The following is a 17,986-nucleotide window of genomic DNA, read 5'->3' on the forward strand; positions in this document are numbered from 1 at the left end:
ATTTCTATATTGCTTGAATACTTTTACAGGAATTACTTATTATTACCTGTTTGGAATATGAAGCATATGTAATTTATTATCTATTTGTGTTGAACATGTATCTAATATGAATCTCATATGCTGATGACAGGCTTACCATGCTGAAACTGTTAGATGTTTCTTTCAACTTATTATGCGAAATTCCTGAAGAGATTGGCTCTGCGACTGCGCTGGTCATGTGAGTTGTTTTTCTTCTGATTTGCAATTTGGAATTCTTAATAGAAAAATGTATATATATTCCTTAAGAGCCCAACTGAATAAGCATTTCTAACTTCTGGAACATTATAAATTTATTAGTGATGTCATGAAGATTGAATTTGAATTATTCGGTTTGCCATCGTAGTCAGGATTGAAATCATTTTTTTATATAACAGAAACATTTGTGTTTATAAGGGTTATTACATAATTAGCAATCTTGTTAGGACAGATAACATTATGCTTATATAACACATATAGCAGTTTTCCAAGATACAGCGATGCTACTCCAATTGAATTTCATAGAATTCAAAAGAAAAACAGCTGCAATAAAATGCAATTAATAAATCAAATAGAGAGACCAAAAAAAAAAGTAGTATGTGGAATGTACAATTTAACCCTAAAGCACACAGACAATGGATTATAGGCAAAAAATAGCTTAAGATTGACTTTATCATTAACATTATACTTGAAGTGGACCATAAGGTAAAAGATCTATTTGTACAGATCTCAAGGTGCTTTAAGGGTATATCTCTAGTGCATCCCCTACAATGGTTTTCTACTGGTGAATATCCACTAATTCGCCGAGAGTTGAAATTCAGAAATCTAAGTTGGCCTAATAGTTCAAGGCAGCCTAAATCATCACTTTTTCATAAATTTTTTATTGTGTCTGTTTAAATTATCAAAGCATTTATTTGATTAACTTTTTAACTAAAAAATTTGTCACTATATTTGATATATGTTTAAAGAAGATGTGCCTAAATTTTACAAGTAATTGTAGAAATCTTAATTAATTTGCTAATAATATATCATAATTATTAGTGACTTTAGGGCCATACCATCAACCTTTAGTTGCCATCATATTGGTTTAAGATAATATTCTAATCATCCTCATTATATTCTGTGAGGTAAAATGTACCGATGGTTTGTAATACTCACAGGGCTTGGAATTGCTTTTGGTTGGTGGATCTCAATTGAGACTAATGGTCTTAAAGTAACTTTTGGTCCCACGAGAATTACAAACAGCAGATATATTTTACCTTTCAAAACACAATGAGGGTCATCAGATTATATTTTAAATCAACAATGACAACTAAATATTATAGTCTACACCTTAAACCAATTGATCATTGCTACTCTTGGGCTGCTAATTTGTGGTATGAATTTATTTTTTTAAATGAAGAGAATGTGCACTATAATTACTGCATTTTTCTATTCTTTACCAAGATTTTCCAAGGTTCATTTACAAAATTTTAGCGATGTAAACAAATAGTTAATAGAATTAATATTTTTCAATAAAAAAGAAGAAAAGATTTGCCAATAGAAATTAATATACTTTTACACAAAAAGTATATTCCATTCTTTACCAAGATTTTCCAAGGTTCATTTACAAAATTTTAGCAATGTAAACAAATAGTTAATAGAATTAATATTTTTCAATGAAAAGGAAGAAAAGATTTGCCAATAGAAATTAATATACTTTTACACAAAAAGTGAAAATTTCTGTAGGATTTCATGTTTTTGCATGGTGGCTTTTGAAGCTACATTTTCACCAAAATGAACAACCAAGAATTCCTTAAATGTGCTTCCCAATCTCTCTTTAAAATCCCCAATGGAACTTTTCAGAATTTATTTTTTGATTTTGGTATTCTTACACTGGTCAACAATTTTCTGATTTTGAATAGAGCTTCTGGAATTTCCTTTAGACTGCTGCAATGAAGTGGATGAAGTGTCTAGATTGAGTGCCATTTTAATTGCATCCTGTAGAGAACAGGTTTGAGGACATTCACAAATCCTTTGATCCTATGATTCAAACCTTCAGTGAATAAGATGACCTTCCTTTTTTTAACATGTCCAGAACCATCACTGAAATTGTCTAAAGCTCAACCATCGCTAAAATCCTTAAAAATTCATTGATAAAAGAAACCAATTTGCCATCCTGTTTCAGTTGAGCCAATTCTTTGTAATAAACTTTCACACACTTTCAATCAAAGAAGGGAACCACTTTATTATTAAATTCTTCATATGTGTTAATCAGTCCATGATCTTGAGTTGCAAGTCCATGGCACCACCAATTATAGGCTGCTTCATCTAAATGCATAGTGGCGAACCATGATTTCTTCTATGTCCTTCATGGGCTTGAGATTCAAGAATATATGGAGTTTATGAATCCAAGCCCTAACACTTTTCTTTCCGCTGCCATTATATGTAGGAAGTATCAACTTGTTAGTGGCTTGTTTAAGTTCCTTGTTTTGAGTACTTGGCCTTCTATCTAACCTGGTTCTCATGCTTTCCCTTTGTTGTCCCATCTATTGAATATCCACAAGATCTGCTTAGCCAAGGTTTGAACCCTTTTCAGAGCCTCGAAAGCCTTCAAAATTGAGTTCAAAGTTTCTGTACCCTACTGCCATTACCCATTTTTTTCAGTATCTTCAAAAGTAAACTTGCTCATGCAATCAAAATTTATTGACAAACTAATCTATCCAAAGTGAACCTCTAGGGAAGAAATTTGAACATTCTGAGCTCCAACGATCAACTTACTAAAAATAGAAAGCTTCCATAAATAGAAACTCTACATTGAGATACCCTTTATTGAAAAGACAAATCAAATAATATTTTTTGATGTGGCAAGATTGCCTTTAATCTCAGGATGCTCTTGCGTTAGACACCTGGGGTAATTTGAGAAGTGACGTCACATCTCAAGGGTTCAGAGGAAAACCAATAGGGTAGGGTTAACCTCTTCCCTTGTTAGCCATGACGAATCTTCAATATGTCTTTCTTTCTGTTTGACTAAATATTCTTCATATATTTTGTTTCTTGTGCATCTGCCAATATGACTGTCCAAAATATCTTTAATCTCCTCTATAGCTAAAGTAGTTGCTGGAATATTCTATTGTGCCTCTGAGACCTCATTTTCAACGCCTCCTTCATAATACTTGTCAGATCTAAAATGTTAAATATTGATGAGATATTTAGTTGACTGGGCAACTCTACTTCATAAGTAGTTCGTAAATCACGCTAATTCAGTATCCTGCATGGTCCAAACTTCATTGTAAACTTATTCTAAGTACCTATTGGAAATCTCTCCCATCTCAAATGAAACATGGTTTCATGTCCAATCTGAATTTTCTTATGCCTCATTTTTTTATCAGCCTTAGCCTTAGCCTTGTACTATGTATTCATTTTAGTAATGTGCTTCCTCACTTCCTCGTGCAAGTTCTTAAAGTGTTTTGCAAACCCTTTGGCTTCGACACTACTTGTCTTCCCTTTGTCCAACTTCCTTAATTTAGGAGCATTTCTAGGACTACTTCTGTATACTATTTGGAATGGTGATTTACTAGTACTCCTTATTGGCAATATTTTTGTATGTAAATTCCATTGTGGTAAAAACAAAATTCATCCCTTTGGTTTATCTCCAACCAAACACCGCAATAGGTTTCCTAAACTCCTATTCACCACTTCTGTTTGTGCATCAATTTGTGGATGATGCGCTGAGTTGAACTTCAAATATGTATTTTTGGCTTCTTTCACAATCTTCTCCAAAAGAACCCAATAAATTTGGTGTCTCGGTCTGAAACCATGCTCATTGGTAGCCCATGTAGTCTCACGTCTCTGAAAAACAATTCTGTCACATGAACAATTTTGCTCACAAATTTCCCTACCTACTGTTCATGGACTCAAACTCTCTTGAATCAACCCTTTCTGCAACAATTTCTGTACTTGTTGTTCAACTTTAAACTTTCTGCTAGAGTCATTCTATGTGCTGCCTTATTTGACAAATTGGCTTTTGGAATCAAGCCCTGCTAAGCGACTAAGCAATGTGATGAGGTCGTTGATTTCTTCCTTGAGATCACATTGGTGCACGCCCTTTATTGCCTATCTAACAAGATTTGGCCTCTTAGTGATCAACCAATTATCATTGACGGACTTGGTACATTAGAAGGTATCCTTGTTCCACCGCTCCAAAGCCGTTTTCCTTGTGATGTTTGTGACAATTGGAGTATGAGGAACATGAAAAATACGATCAATAGTCCCACGATCGAGACTAATGATAGTATTACCATCCTGATCTCCGATGATGAATTCCGGCTCATGAGCTGCCAAGGGGAAAGTGGACAATAGGTGAATATGACTTCGCTTGATCCATGTCATATTCTCAATAGCTTTAACATCAACTCTTGCAAGGAAATCCTCAAGATTCATATGAGATATGTTGGTATCCCTCATTTCATCACAATAGGAAGTTACTTGTGATGGTGGGATGGAGTTATGATACTGATCATACTGATACTTCATCCTATTTTTGTCTTTGTCCTTTGCTGGAGTAGGTTTTGTTGACATTGCAAAATGATCTGCCTGTACAATTATCACATGAAAATTCCTTAATGTGAGAACATCTTCATGTGAGGGATCCATGATAAGTTTGATGTAAAAACACGAGTTTTGGACAAGGTATGGATGGAGAATGAACAAATGGGTCAAGCTCAAAATGACTCAAATATGAGTAAAATAACCAAAAATATTGTTTTTGGAGTGAATTGCATATGCGACCAGCAAGCTTGGAATTAAGTGAATAACAGGAAAAATGAGAAACACATTGAACATAGAACGTTTTAATAAGTGCAAAATGTGACACTCTATTTGGCAAGCATGTGGGAGAAACTTCAACCATAGGGCAGTCATATGGAGGTACATGGAATGCATGACGGTAGGGTTTTAACTTGTATTCGCATGTGGGGAAAAGTGAACTTGCCTTTCCTTTAAGAATGAGATTTTACACACGACTGCACATGCTTCTTAAAATGAATCCTTGCACATGCAACTTGGAGAATAAGATGGAAGATAGAAGGCTCAACTTCATGTACATAAAAAGAGATGCAAATCTGAAAATGGAAATGACAATGATTTGCAAGAACAAACAAAACAAATATATATAAATGCCTTAAAGAAAATAACAAAGGAATTTTATGTCAACTGCACCAAGAATGAGAAAACAAGTCTTTATCCAAAACTTGAGCAAATCTGAAATAAATCCAAGAGATTTAGGATTTTAGATTTGTGCACAGCCAAACACTTAAATAGATTTCGAAATCCAAACATGGTTCAAATTTGGACATGTGGAGATGGCTAGAGAATGTAATGTCCTCGATTTAGTAGGTTTCTAGAGTTTGGTTTTGTCAGCTCATCATCACAACCCTCGTGAGCTGACAGTTGGATTTGGGGGTTTTTGTTGAGTTATTTCTATTTTTGGACTTAGTGTTTTTAGTAAGTCACTTATGGCCAATTACTATTTTTGGTTGAGTAGTTCAGGTTGGGTGATTTTCTAGAATTTGAATATTTGATCTATGAATGGAATTTGATGTTCATATTTATTTGGAAGTATGTTGGTTTAAATGAACATTTAATGTGCACTTAATTATTATTGTGCTTTATGTTATAAAGTGTCAAGACTTTATATTATAAAAGTCGCTTTTAAGTGAAAGGTGTGAGGGTGAAGCTAAATGGCTCAAATTGATTTATAAATATGGCTTTTTGGGAGAATGTGAGACATCTTGAAAATATATATTTCTTCTTGAATTATTGGGCTAAGGGTTTGTGAATATCTGTGAATTGCTGGAAGGAATATTGCAAATTGTTGCTGCTGTATGACAATTTCCCTGATCTCCTTCTGTATCTCACTGTGTTTGGAGGAGAAGTTTATTTACTGAGTTATTAGCTGGTGGATTATATTGCTGGAGATGCGATTTTAGTTTGGAGGGCAAAGTTGAATTACCTAAGGCTGACATTAAAGCCAGGGCAGTGGTTCAAGTTTTGGAGGCTTAATTTGATGGAGGACGGGCTCAATGCTTGTGAATGGTGGTCTGCATGAGGGAAATTCTGAGTTAGAGTCAGCAATTGGTGACGCTTGATATCCATTAACAGCATTGCGTGAGACTGAAACACAGACACAACACACCCCATGCACAACTATTGTATGTAATGACCTCTGAATTGGTTCAATTCTGCACTTAGATCATATAGTGGAGCCACGTCTATTATCAACAGTAATAATTAAGCGAATAACAACTATGGTCAGCTGGGTCAATGCTTGAATTGGAGGGGACACGTTGATTTCCACACTTGCATCTTCAATCTGAGTCATCTTCTTCCTTACAATTCATACTAGGAGCATTCAAATTGTAATCAGGTTTTGGGTTGTTGAAAATTATTTTAATTTTGAAAGACATTGTTAAATTTGTTATTTCATTTCAAGAAAATAAATTCTGGAAAATTCTGAGAGGGTGTTATCTTTTAATAACGTTCCTTGCCCATTTACATATTTTTGAAAGTGTTGTTTTTTTAAAGAAAAGAAAAAAACATTTATAAAAAATCAGTTTGGGTGCATTACCATTATAGTGGTTGGTTTAGAGTCTTTACAATGGTATCAGAGTGGTATCTTGCCAGCCTGCAGGAATTGGGCTCAGTTTGATCAGAAGTTGATTTTGTTGATTCCGCATTTTGAGACATGGATGGTGAACAAAGATTTGTGCCAGGTATGTAGTATACCTGAAGGGGACATAATTTGCCTTCCAGTTAAGGAGAGCCTGACATTTAGTTTGGTTCGATTGGTAGTCCGGGTGGTTCTGGTAGCATTGGACTACAGGCCATAGATGCTGAGGTTGATAGAGATGCCCTGCAGGCATTTAGGAATATTGTAGCCGAGCAATAACAGATGATAGGTGTACTACAACAATTGTCTGACACCTTGCAACAGTTAGCTTTGCCTTGGGACTGGGGTAGAGAGAGAGTAAGAGATGTTTCAGTTGGTTCCCATAGGTCACGAGTGGATGAGGGACCTAGGCCCGATGACAGGCATAGGGTTGAGGATCGTGTTAGGATGGATGATGGGGTGGATAGGATAGATTATATTGGTGCTCAGGACGTGCCACAGAGACCCACCTTTTTGAGACCATAGCTAGCTGTAGTTAGTACCACTTCTGAGGTAACCCCCTTTGTTGATGATGTTCTGACTCATTTCAATGAGTGGGATGCTCTTCCTCAAGCACTGAAGGATAATTAAGTTTTGACATATATCTTACACAGAAGCGTGAGCATTCCAGGGGTAGGCTTGCTACAGATAGACAACGACATAGGCACTGTAATGTCCCCGTCATAAAAATAAAAATAGTTAATCAAACCTTGTTAACTGGATGATTGATTTAATATATCTTGGACCGATTTTTAATTTAATTGTTTTCGTAGGTAGGTGTGGTCGTCGGCTATCTTTGTACACCCTCGAAAGGTTTTCTTGACGGGTATTTAAGCACGACATGTAGGTAGTTGTTAGGTATGCGATTTGGATTATAGTTCTTTGTATTGCGAATTCCCGTTGAGATTCTCTGTTGGTCGCCATTTCAGAAGTGAAAGATCTTTCCTACTTGCCTTGTTCGGTTTCAGTGGGATTCAACCCTCATCCTATTCCGTTACATGTAATACTTCGCTCAGATCTAGCAAATCAGAACACCATCTTTTGACAAATATTAATTGAAGGTTATGTGTATTCAATCTCCGTTCTTGTTTGGCATTGTTTGATGAATTTGGGATTAATAGTTTAAGGTGCAAGATTGAAGCCATTTTTCCTCTGTACCACTCAGTGAAAATTCCGTTTTGCAATATTACTCATTCTATGGCCTCCAAGATCAGCTGTACTACCCGCAAACCAACTGTACGACCTTCCTACACATATAGTACGACCCTTCATATTCATATCATATGTCATTCATACAGATACCGTACAACCTTCATTGTTGTTGCATTCATACTTTCATACCTCGCTGCCAAAACTCCTACCGTATGACCATCTTGGCCCATCGTACGACCATTCTCACGTCCTCCCACCACCATACTCTTTGTAACATACGAGTTTTCCAACCAAATACGAATCAACTATTTTAATAATTAACTGATTTTATTTCACATGACAATGATTTCTACTAACAGAAAATAACTGAAAGAAAACCCTTTTCAATATATATTACATGTTTAACTGAATTTTCCGGAAATACAAAATGAGATATCTATGCATTGCTAACATTTAACTACTTTCAAATATTCAACAGGAAATAAAGTAATAGCTATTCTTGAAATGAAATAACTATCTAAAATACAAAATGAGATGTTTCTTCTAGATTTTCAACTGAAAATAAAGTAACAACTATTCATAAAATAAATGACTTTTATCTTGAAACGAAGTAACTATCTATTCATTCAGAGGTTTAAAGAACATATAGTATAATTGGAGAAATTTCTTTAGCTTGTTGTCCAAGCCTCAGCATTGGTGAGAGGAGAAGCATTGACATAGGCTTAACCTCCCAACCGCAGACCATTACTTATCCTCACATATTCTAATTTAATAGAACGACCCTCCCTACCTCGGGATCGGGCTTGGGATGTTCATAAGTCCAGCCATCAGAGTAATCGGGTGGGTTGAAGTCCCAACAGTTATTCTCCAAAATAACTGAAGCGTCTGGACAATCAACAAAGATCACTTGTTTGGCATATTTGCCTAATTCTACCTCGGCCAAGGATTTCAAAATTGAGTTTGCAAACCCGATCTCCACCAACTCGACTTGACAACATTCTTCATGAGTGAAACATGCATGAGCTAATGTATTATTAACATGTTATTTATTAATTTTGATGCCATTCTTGTTTTGCAAATTCTCTACACCTCCTCACCATTTTCAGGCTACCAAGCTGGTGATTCCTAGGTGCTATCAAATTATAATCATAGTGTTACTTTACACCTTCTTCACCATATACTGGCATCATCGCCTGGTGAATTCCTTGGTTTTTTTGATTTCAAGATCTCCATTGTAAAATATATATCTGGATGTAATTGGTTCTAAACTGAGATGGTTGATTTTTACATAAACTTTCACGTCAAAAGATATAGAATAAATCTATTTACTATCCCATGTATTTGGATGAAACTACAGATATCATGTTATGAATTTAGTGTCTCTAACAACACACTGCTAACGTTATATTAAGAAAAGTAATAACAAGAAGCCAATGGTGTATGAGTTATATTCTGATTGGGATGATTTAACTTAGCAGGTAAAGAACATAAGAAATACTTAGGTTACGACAGATGCCTTACGTGACTTCACCAACGAATTTTGGACAGAGCTTGCACTTGAAACAAAAGACATCAGTCTTGTTCTGAGACCCGCGACAATGTAAGAAATAGAATGGTTTGGACAGTAAGATATCGGGTTTTGAGCTTTGTAGTTTTGAAGAATACTAGCAGCAAGGAGTTCAAAAACAAAATGAAAAAAGAATGCCGATGTACGATTATGGTCTATGATATAGAGACAAGCTTGACTCTACGGCTTCCTTCAGTTACAAGATTCTATTCGAAAGCCATTCAAATCGATTTTAAAAGAAAAAAAAGGAGGGAAATAAAGAAAGAAAAATAGGAAGTTTAAAAGTTATTATTACTTTATTATTATTATATGTTCTTATCTACGAACATGTGTACATATTAATAAGGTGGAATCATTAGATTATAATTTCTTATGTATTAGTGTCATCTTATTTTTATTTACATATGCTTGTATTTAAGAATGTAAAATAATAGTTAAATAATAATATTTGATGATTCTTTAGAGGTAAGAATTTATGTTTATTTTACATTATTTATTATAATGTTCCTTTTATAGCTCATGCGGTTCCACCATGTAATTTGTTGTCAAGTCCTAGTAACCTTGCCAAGATAGTTTTAGGTCAAACCTGTTGATTTTGATGATTGGACTATTCGACGATCCCCTTCTTCTTGTAATCATTCAAAACAACATTCTTGCCAAGACATCAATTCGAGATCAAAATTATCTAGTGACCATTAGAAATTTCATCAACGTCAGAATAACTAACTCTTTTCACATGTTCATCTTATATACAATGACTATAATTAAATAACTCACTTTCACATGATTAGGAAGAAATAAATTGATACAATGGCTAGAATTAACTAACTCACTTCCACATGATCAGGAAAAATTAAATTGATACAACGGCTAGAATTAACTCACTTTCACATGATTAGGAAGAAATAAATTGATACAACGGCTATAATTAACTAACTCACTTTCACATGATCATAAATTGATACAATAGCTATAATTAACTAACTCACTTTCACATGATTAGGAAGAAATAAATTGATACAACGGCTATAATTAACTAACTCATTTTCACATGATATTGATTCGATAAATCAACAGCTAAGTTTATTTTAAAATTTAGGGCAAAAATTTGGGATGTAACACTCTTCTTCATCCTACTACCATCGTATGTTTTCCCATCTCCTGCTGTTGTACGACCTTCACCTTACTGTATGGACTCATTCGTACTACCCCTACAACATCCCTCCCCTCTCCACCATACGACCTGCTGTCAACACAATCTCCTCCACTGTACAGACCCCATTTTAAAACTTACAGACTACCATTCGTACCTAACCATTCACTAGTCGTGTTATTCGGACACCGCACTGCTAGGACGGAACATCATAGTGGTATTAGAGCTTTTGATTCTTCTTGCCTATGGAAGTGAATTCAAGTTTATACTTGAAGGAGAAGGCAAAATAACCCTATTGGTAGAACGATAGATCATCAGGATCCTATGGTAGAACTAATGAATCTCTTAGGAGAACTCAACAGAAACCAAATACAAATCAATGAAACCCAAAGGCTGATGCACGAAACACTTCAAAAATTATTCGAGGGAAAGACAATAGGAGAACAAAATGGGCATAGCAACAACTCGGTTTCAGGGAGGAGAAATTTTCAACCATCTCGCTCTCGACCCTCAATACCCATCTTCCTTCCAAGGATGGAAGCACCATGTAAAGAAAGAGAGCCCACTTTTCAGGAAATGCAAAAAAAACTTCGGGAAGATTGGCAAAATGCAAATATGGAAGGTGATATATCTTACAAAGACAATGTTGATCTAAGAATGAGATATTATGGTGGGGGAAATCGCAGTTATTTTGATGATCTCAGGAGAAAGATTGGAAAGGTAAACTTATCGCCATTTGATGGATCTAGAGCCATTACCAAACAGTCATGGGTTCTGAAGGCAGATACTTATTTCCAATTCAATCTGATGCCCAAAGAGGAAGCAATCAAGTTTGCAACACTTCATCTCGAAGGAGTGGTGCATGAGTGGTGGCATCATGGATTGGTCACTTTCGATCACGACCAAGTAATCTCTTATGTCGAGTTCACTGAGAGGCTCATTGACCGTTTCGATGGGAAGGATCTTGAGCTAAACTTCAAAGATCTAACTTAGCTAAAGCAAATGGGCATGGTAAACAACTACATCACTGAGATCCAGAGGCTATTAATATTAGTCACAGACATCTCTGAAAGATGTCAAATTGTGTTATTCATGGATGGGCTGAGAGAGCCTTTGAGAGGCTAGATCAAAGGGTTCAACCCTTGTGCACTCAACGAAGCTATTAAGAAGGTGCATGACATGGCCGCATCTTCCTCCAAAACTCACGCAGCTACACCAACACCATCCCCACAAGAAGACAAAGACAAGGAGCCAATTCGGAAGAAACCTTAGTTTGATGAAAATTCTCGGCAAGAGCTCCGAAGGAAAAAGCTCTGTTTCACATGCAAAGAACCATGGGGACTTGGTCATTGCTGCCTTGGGAAGGGAAAGATTCATTACATTGAGGTGATTCCTGATGATGACGAAGGACAAATACCTATAGTGACTGATGAAGAAATTACCTAGCAAGAGAGAATAAATGCCCTAATACATAAAAGGGTTCCATTGCTACCCTCACTACATCGATTGGAAGTGGTATCTTTAGGGTTCGTGGCACATTTCACGGAAAACGAGTCCCAATCATGATTGATAGTGGCGTCACACTCAATTTCATCAATTCATTTTTGGTCACAAGTAAAGGCTTGCGCGGAGTTGAGCACAGAGGATTTGAGGTTAAGGTTGTAGGAGGAACCTTGTTATCTTGCACCCTTGTGATCCCACGGCTACAAATTTCCATGGGAAACTATACCATGACAGATTTTTTTTTTGTCATAGATTTGGTTGATATTGATATCATATTGGGCATCTTGTGGTTGGAAACTCTTGACTAGTACACCCAAAGTTTCAAAAGGATGGACTTTTCATTCGAGACGGATGGCAAGAAGGTGCTGCTAAGAGGAATGTCAAATAAAGTTTTGAGAGAAGTCACAATCAAAAAGATGGAGGCCAATTTTAAATAGGATTTGATCCCAGACGCTGTTAGTAAAAACATGGCAGTCAACACCTAACCCCATTCCTTGGATAATTGGCGGTCCCATCTATTGGTTGAGTACTTCGAGAACACTTCTGCATGTTAGTTGATGGATGGCTATGTACGCAATGAAAGCTACAGAGTTATTGATGATATTATTTACTCTGGCGGTTAGATCTACTTGGTATTTGACTCGGAACTGAAGAAGCTGATTACGGAAGGTTTCCTATGACCGGATTTGCATTTGCTTGAGGACAAGCAAATTTTGGGACGGGAGGATCATAATGCCCCCATCATAAAATAAATATATTTAATTAAACCTTGTTAATGGGCTGATTGATTTAAGATATCTTGGACCCATTTTTAATTTAATTGTTTTCGTAGGTAGGTGTGGCCATTGGCTATCTTTTACACCCTTGAAAGGTTTTCCCGACGGGTATTTAAGCACAACATGTAGGTAGTTGTTAGGTATGTGATTTGGATTATATTTCTTTGTATTGTGAATTCTCATTGGGATTCTTTGTTCTTCGCCATTTCGGAAGCGAAAGATCTTCCCTACTTGGCTTGTTCGGTTTCAATGGGATTCAACTCACCCTATTTCATTGCATGTAATACTTTGCTCGGATCTGGCAAATCAGAGCACCATTTTTTGGAAAATATCAATTGAAGGTTATGCATTTTCAATCTCCATTCTTGTTTGGCATTGTTCTATGAATTCAGAATTAATAGTTTAAGGTGCAATACTGAAACCATTTTTCCTCCATACCACTCAGTGCAAATTTTGTTCTGCAACATTTCTCACCGTATGGCCTCCAAGATCAACCATACTACCCACAAACCAATCGTACAACCTTCCTACACATACTGTACGACCCTTTATATTCCTATCGTATGACCTTCATTGTTGTTGCACCCTTACCTCCGTACCTCATTGCCATAACTCCATCACACAACCATCTTGGCCCACTATATGACCATTGTCACGTCCTCCCACCACCATACTCTTCTTCATCCTAGCACTACCGTACATTTTCCCATCTCTTGTTGTTGTACGATCTTCACCTTGTACCATACAAACTCATCTGTACTACCCCTGCAACATCCCTCCCCTTTCCACCATACGACTTGCACAGCCTCCTCCACCATATGGATCCCATTCTAAAATGTTCAGATTGCCATTCGTACCTAACCATTCACTATTTTTGTTATTCAGACATTGCACAGCTAGGATGGAACATCACAAGCACACTAAGCTACAGTAGGTAGCTGGTAAGATGACACTAGCTCGTTTTGATGGAAGCAGTAGAGTGACTGCTAGAGCTTGGGTCCACAAGCTCGACACCTACCTCGCTTTGCATCCTATGATTGAGGAGGACGCCATCAGATTTGCTCTACTACACCTTGATGAAGTTGGGCATAATTGGTGGTACCATGGTTTAGTATCTCTCCATCATGATTGGATCACATCATATCAGGAGTTTGTTGACAGGTTGATAGAGCGTATTGAGAAGAAGGATCCCAAGGTTTATTTTAGGGAGTTGGCTTAGTTGCGATAGACAACTAGTTTGGAGGCATTTATCAGTGAGTTCCAAAGATTGTCAGTGATGGTATATGACATATTTGAGAGGAGGGTTATGCTTTACATTGAGGGATTTGCTAAGCCACTTAGGGGTTAGGTTAAGTCATTAGACCCCCCCTCATTGTAGTAAGCTATGAAGAAGGCTTATAACATAGAGGCTTCTACACCTAGAGGCAAGTTTGCCTCAAAGCTTGCTACATCTTCTTATGATAGGACAGCTTCTTGGAGAGAGGAGAAACCTAATGGTAAGCGTCCTGTTGCAACTCCTTTGGATTGGGAGATGATAATGATTTGAGGAGAAGGAAGTTGTGTTTCTATTGCAAGGGTCCCTATGATGTTGAACATGATTGCCCTATGAAGCCTAAGGGCAAAAATAGGATGGAGTGGTTTTATGACGATGATGACAGTGCTGATTTTTAGGAGCAGCCTGGGAATTATGATCAGGTTCAGCGTAGGATAGATGATGATGAGGATGAGGTGGATGATTCCAACCTCAAGGTAGCTTACTTATCCAGCATCGAGGGAGCTTTCAGGATGCGTGGACTCGTAGCTGGACAGTGTTATCTCATTATTTGATACTAGAGCTACTCATAATTTTATAGATGCTCGTTTGGTTAGGAGAAGTATGCAGATGAAGGATTTTGAGGGCCTAGAGGTACAGTTGGCTGATAGTTACACGTTGAGGTGTAACAAGAGGATTCCAAATCTTCTTGTGAGACTTAATACATATGCTTTCACCACGGATTTTTATGTGGTAGATATGGGGGGAACAAATATAGTTCTTGGTATGGCTTGGTTGCACACGCTTAAGGATATCTACTTGAGCACAAAAAGGATGCAGATGAGATTCATCAAGGATGAGCATCCCCAGATTCTTAAAACAATTCATAATGATGAGCTTAATCATATTTTTCTTCGGCGCATGTTGCATTTGGTACGTCATGAGGATGTTATTGATTGGGTAGTGGAGTGCAGGGTCATGCCTACTTTGAAGAGGGTTGAGTAGTTAGATTATCCTCTAGCTGTCCAACAATTGAGAGTCAAATGCTTTAAAGTGCTTAATGATTTACCCCCTGGTATGCCTCCAGATCGAGGGAATGAGCATATCATAGAGCTGGAGGAGGGCACTAAGCCCATTAATATCACACCATATTGCCATCCGAAAAGGCTCAAAGATGATATTGAGAAGACCATCTAGGAGCTACTTGACATGGGTTATATTAAGCCGAGTAAATCCCTTGTTGCTTCTTCAGTTGTTTTGGTGAAGAAGAAGGATGGCACTCTTTGGATGTGCATTGATTACCGGATGTGGAATAAGAATACTATTAAGAACTGGTACCCTATTCCACGGATTGATGAGTTGCATAGGGCAAAGTATTTTTCAAAGATTGACTTGAGATCTGGATATCATCAAATCTGGGTTAGAGAGCAGTATATAGAGAAGACAACATTCAGGTGTCATTGTGGGCATTTTTAGTTTTTGGTCATGCCCTTTGGTCTTACCAATGCCCCTGCCACTTTTTAGTCTACTATGAATAGGGTGTTCCACAATCAGCTCCGCAGATTTGTGCTAGTATTTTTTGACGACATTCTGATTTATAGTAAGATGTGGGATGATCATGTTGTTCATTTGGATACAGTTCTGGGTATATTGGATCGGGCTTCCTTGTATGCCAAGGAGTCCAAGTGTGCTCTGGGTATGACAGAGTTACTTTATTTGGGGCATATCATTGGTGTTGATGGAGTTTGCATGGATCTAGATAAGATCTGTGCTATTGTCGAGTGGCCTACACCTGAGAACCTGATGCAGTTGAGAGGGTTTATAGGTCTTTGTGCTTTTTACTAGAGATTTGTAGTAGGTTTTTCACGACATGCAGCTCCTCTTACAAATTTGACTCGTAAGGATGCTTTTCAGTGGACGACTCAAGCACAAGAGTGTTTTGAGAAGTTTAAGACTCATGACTTTATGTCCGGTGTTGGCTTTACCTTATTTTTCTAGACCTGTTGATTTACATTGTGATGCTTCCGGAGAGGGTATTGGTGCAGTTTTGTCCCAGGAGCGACATCCCATTGTTTTTGAGAGTAGGAAATTGTGGGGTCTAGAGAGATCTTTTAGTGTTTATGATAAAGAGATGTTGGCCATTAGTTAGTGGGTAGCAAGTTTTGCATTAAGACTGATCATAATAGCCTGCGACATTTCCTTGGATAGAGGGATTTAAATGAGAGGCAATAGAAGTGGGTTAGTAAGCTACAATCTTACAATTTTGATATCTCCTATATCAAGGGGTGTCAAAATGTTGTTGTAGATGCTTTTTTGAAGAGACCTCATCTCTGCATAGTTACTGAGATTTCAGAGGATTGGAGACATTTAATAATAGCTGAATATGCTAGGGATTAGTGGGCTTCAAGTATTTTGGATGGTAGCATTCAGGATGTTAGATATTCACTTTCAGGAGAATTGATTATCTACAAGTGAAGAATATATTTGATTCCAGATTCATATGTGCATGGGATTATCTTGGGAGCATTCAATGATTCGCCTATGGCTGGTCACCTGGGGTTTTTTAAGACTTATGGACAGGTTCGGGAAAGATTCACATAGAAGGGGGTTAAAGGCTGATGTTCATCGCTATGTTCGAGAGTGTTCAGTTTGTTAGCAAAACAAACATGAATACACGTATCTTGCAGTTTTATTACAACCGCTTTCTATTTTTGGGAGGAAGTGGCAAGGTATTTCCATGGATTTTATTGTGGACTTGCCTAAAGCTCAAGGACAAGATTGTATATATGTGGTAGTAGATAGACTAACGAAGTATGCCCATTTTTTCCCTATAACCACTACCTATTTAGTTGTGCAGTTATCTTAGTTTTTTTTTCAGGGAGATTTTTAGGTTGCATGGTCTACCAAAACCATCGTGAGTGACCGTGATAGCAGATTTATGAGTCATTTTTGGCAAGATATTTTTAGACTATGTGAGACTGAGTTGACCCCTAGGACTAGTTATCACTCGTAGATGGGTGGTTAGACAGAAATAGTGAACAAATGGGTTGAGGGATATCTGCGAAACTATGTTTCTTCTCACCAGGAGACTTGGGTGAAGTGGATTCACTTATGTGAGTATTGTTATAATTCCACTTATCACATGGCCACTCAGATGTCACCCTTCAGGGCATTATACGGGTACGATCCACCTAGTTTTATGGATTTGTTATGTGGCGACCTAGAGTACCGAGTGCAAGAAAATTGTTACATGATCGCTAGGATGCAGTGATGTCTTTGAAAAACAACATTCATAGAGCACAAAATCAGCAAAAACAGTATGCAGATCAACGGAGAACAACTCAGACTTTTCAGGTGGGTGACATGGTTTACTTGATGTTGCAATTGTATCAGCAATCTTCTATCAAAAAGAGTGGTGCCGAGAAACTTAAGCCTCGTTATTATGGTCCTTTTCATATTGTGCGGTAAATTGGTGAGGTAGCTTATGAGTTGCATTTGCCTGATGATAGCAGGTTTCATAATGTATTTCATGTTTCACGCCTTAAAAGGGCTTTGGGTTGACATGTGGTACCATCTCCTGTATTGCCTCTAATAGATGATGAAGGGAGATTGGAGTTGATTCTGGAGACGATTATTAATACTAGAGAGAGGCAGTTGTGGCAAAGGACTATCCGTGAGTTTCTAGTTAAGTGGCAGGACCTACTGGATGAGGATGCTACTTGGGAGCTTGAGGATATTCTACAACACCCGGGATTGTGATTGCTTGGGGACAAGCATTCTTGGGGAGGGAGGACTGTAATGTCCTCAATTTAGCAGATTTCTGGAGTCTAGTTTTGTTAGCTCATCATCGCAACCCTTGTGAACTGACATTTGGATTTGG

The 17,986-nt window shown here is 37.3% G+C and overlaps 1 protein-coding gene across 3 annotated transcripts in view; it reads left to right on the forward strand.

Annotated features, from left to right (window-relative positions):
- The window catches only part of LOC149541067 (Leucine-rich repeat (LRR) family protein), a 243,758-nt gene that overhangs the window by 27,689 nt on the left and 198,083 nt on the right, over positions 1–17,986 (forward strand). For all 3 annotated transcript variants that reach the window (XM_089802058.1, XM_089802059.1, XM_089802060.1), the window contains exon 4: positions 131–217. In XM_089802058.1, coding sequence (XP_089658184.1) covers positions 131–217 — 87 coding nt within the window. The remainder of the gene's footprint in view (positions 1–130; positions 218–17,986) is intronic.

This window comes from Cupressus sempervirens, chromosome 9, assembly GCF_028749045.1.
Source record: "Cupressus sempervirens isolate cs-2001-9-10 chromosome 9, ASM2874904v1, whole genome shotgun sequence".
NCBI classification, from domain to species: domain Eukaryota; kingdom Viridiplantae; phylum Streptophyta; class Pinopsida; order Cupressales; family Cupressaceae; genus Cupressus; species Cupressus sempervirens.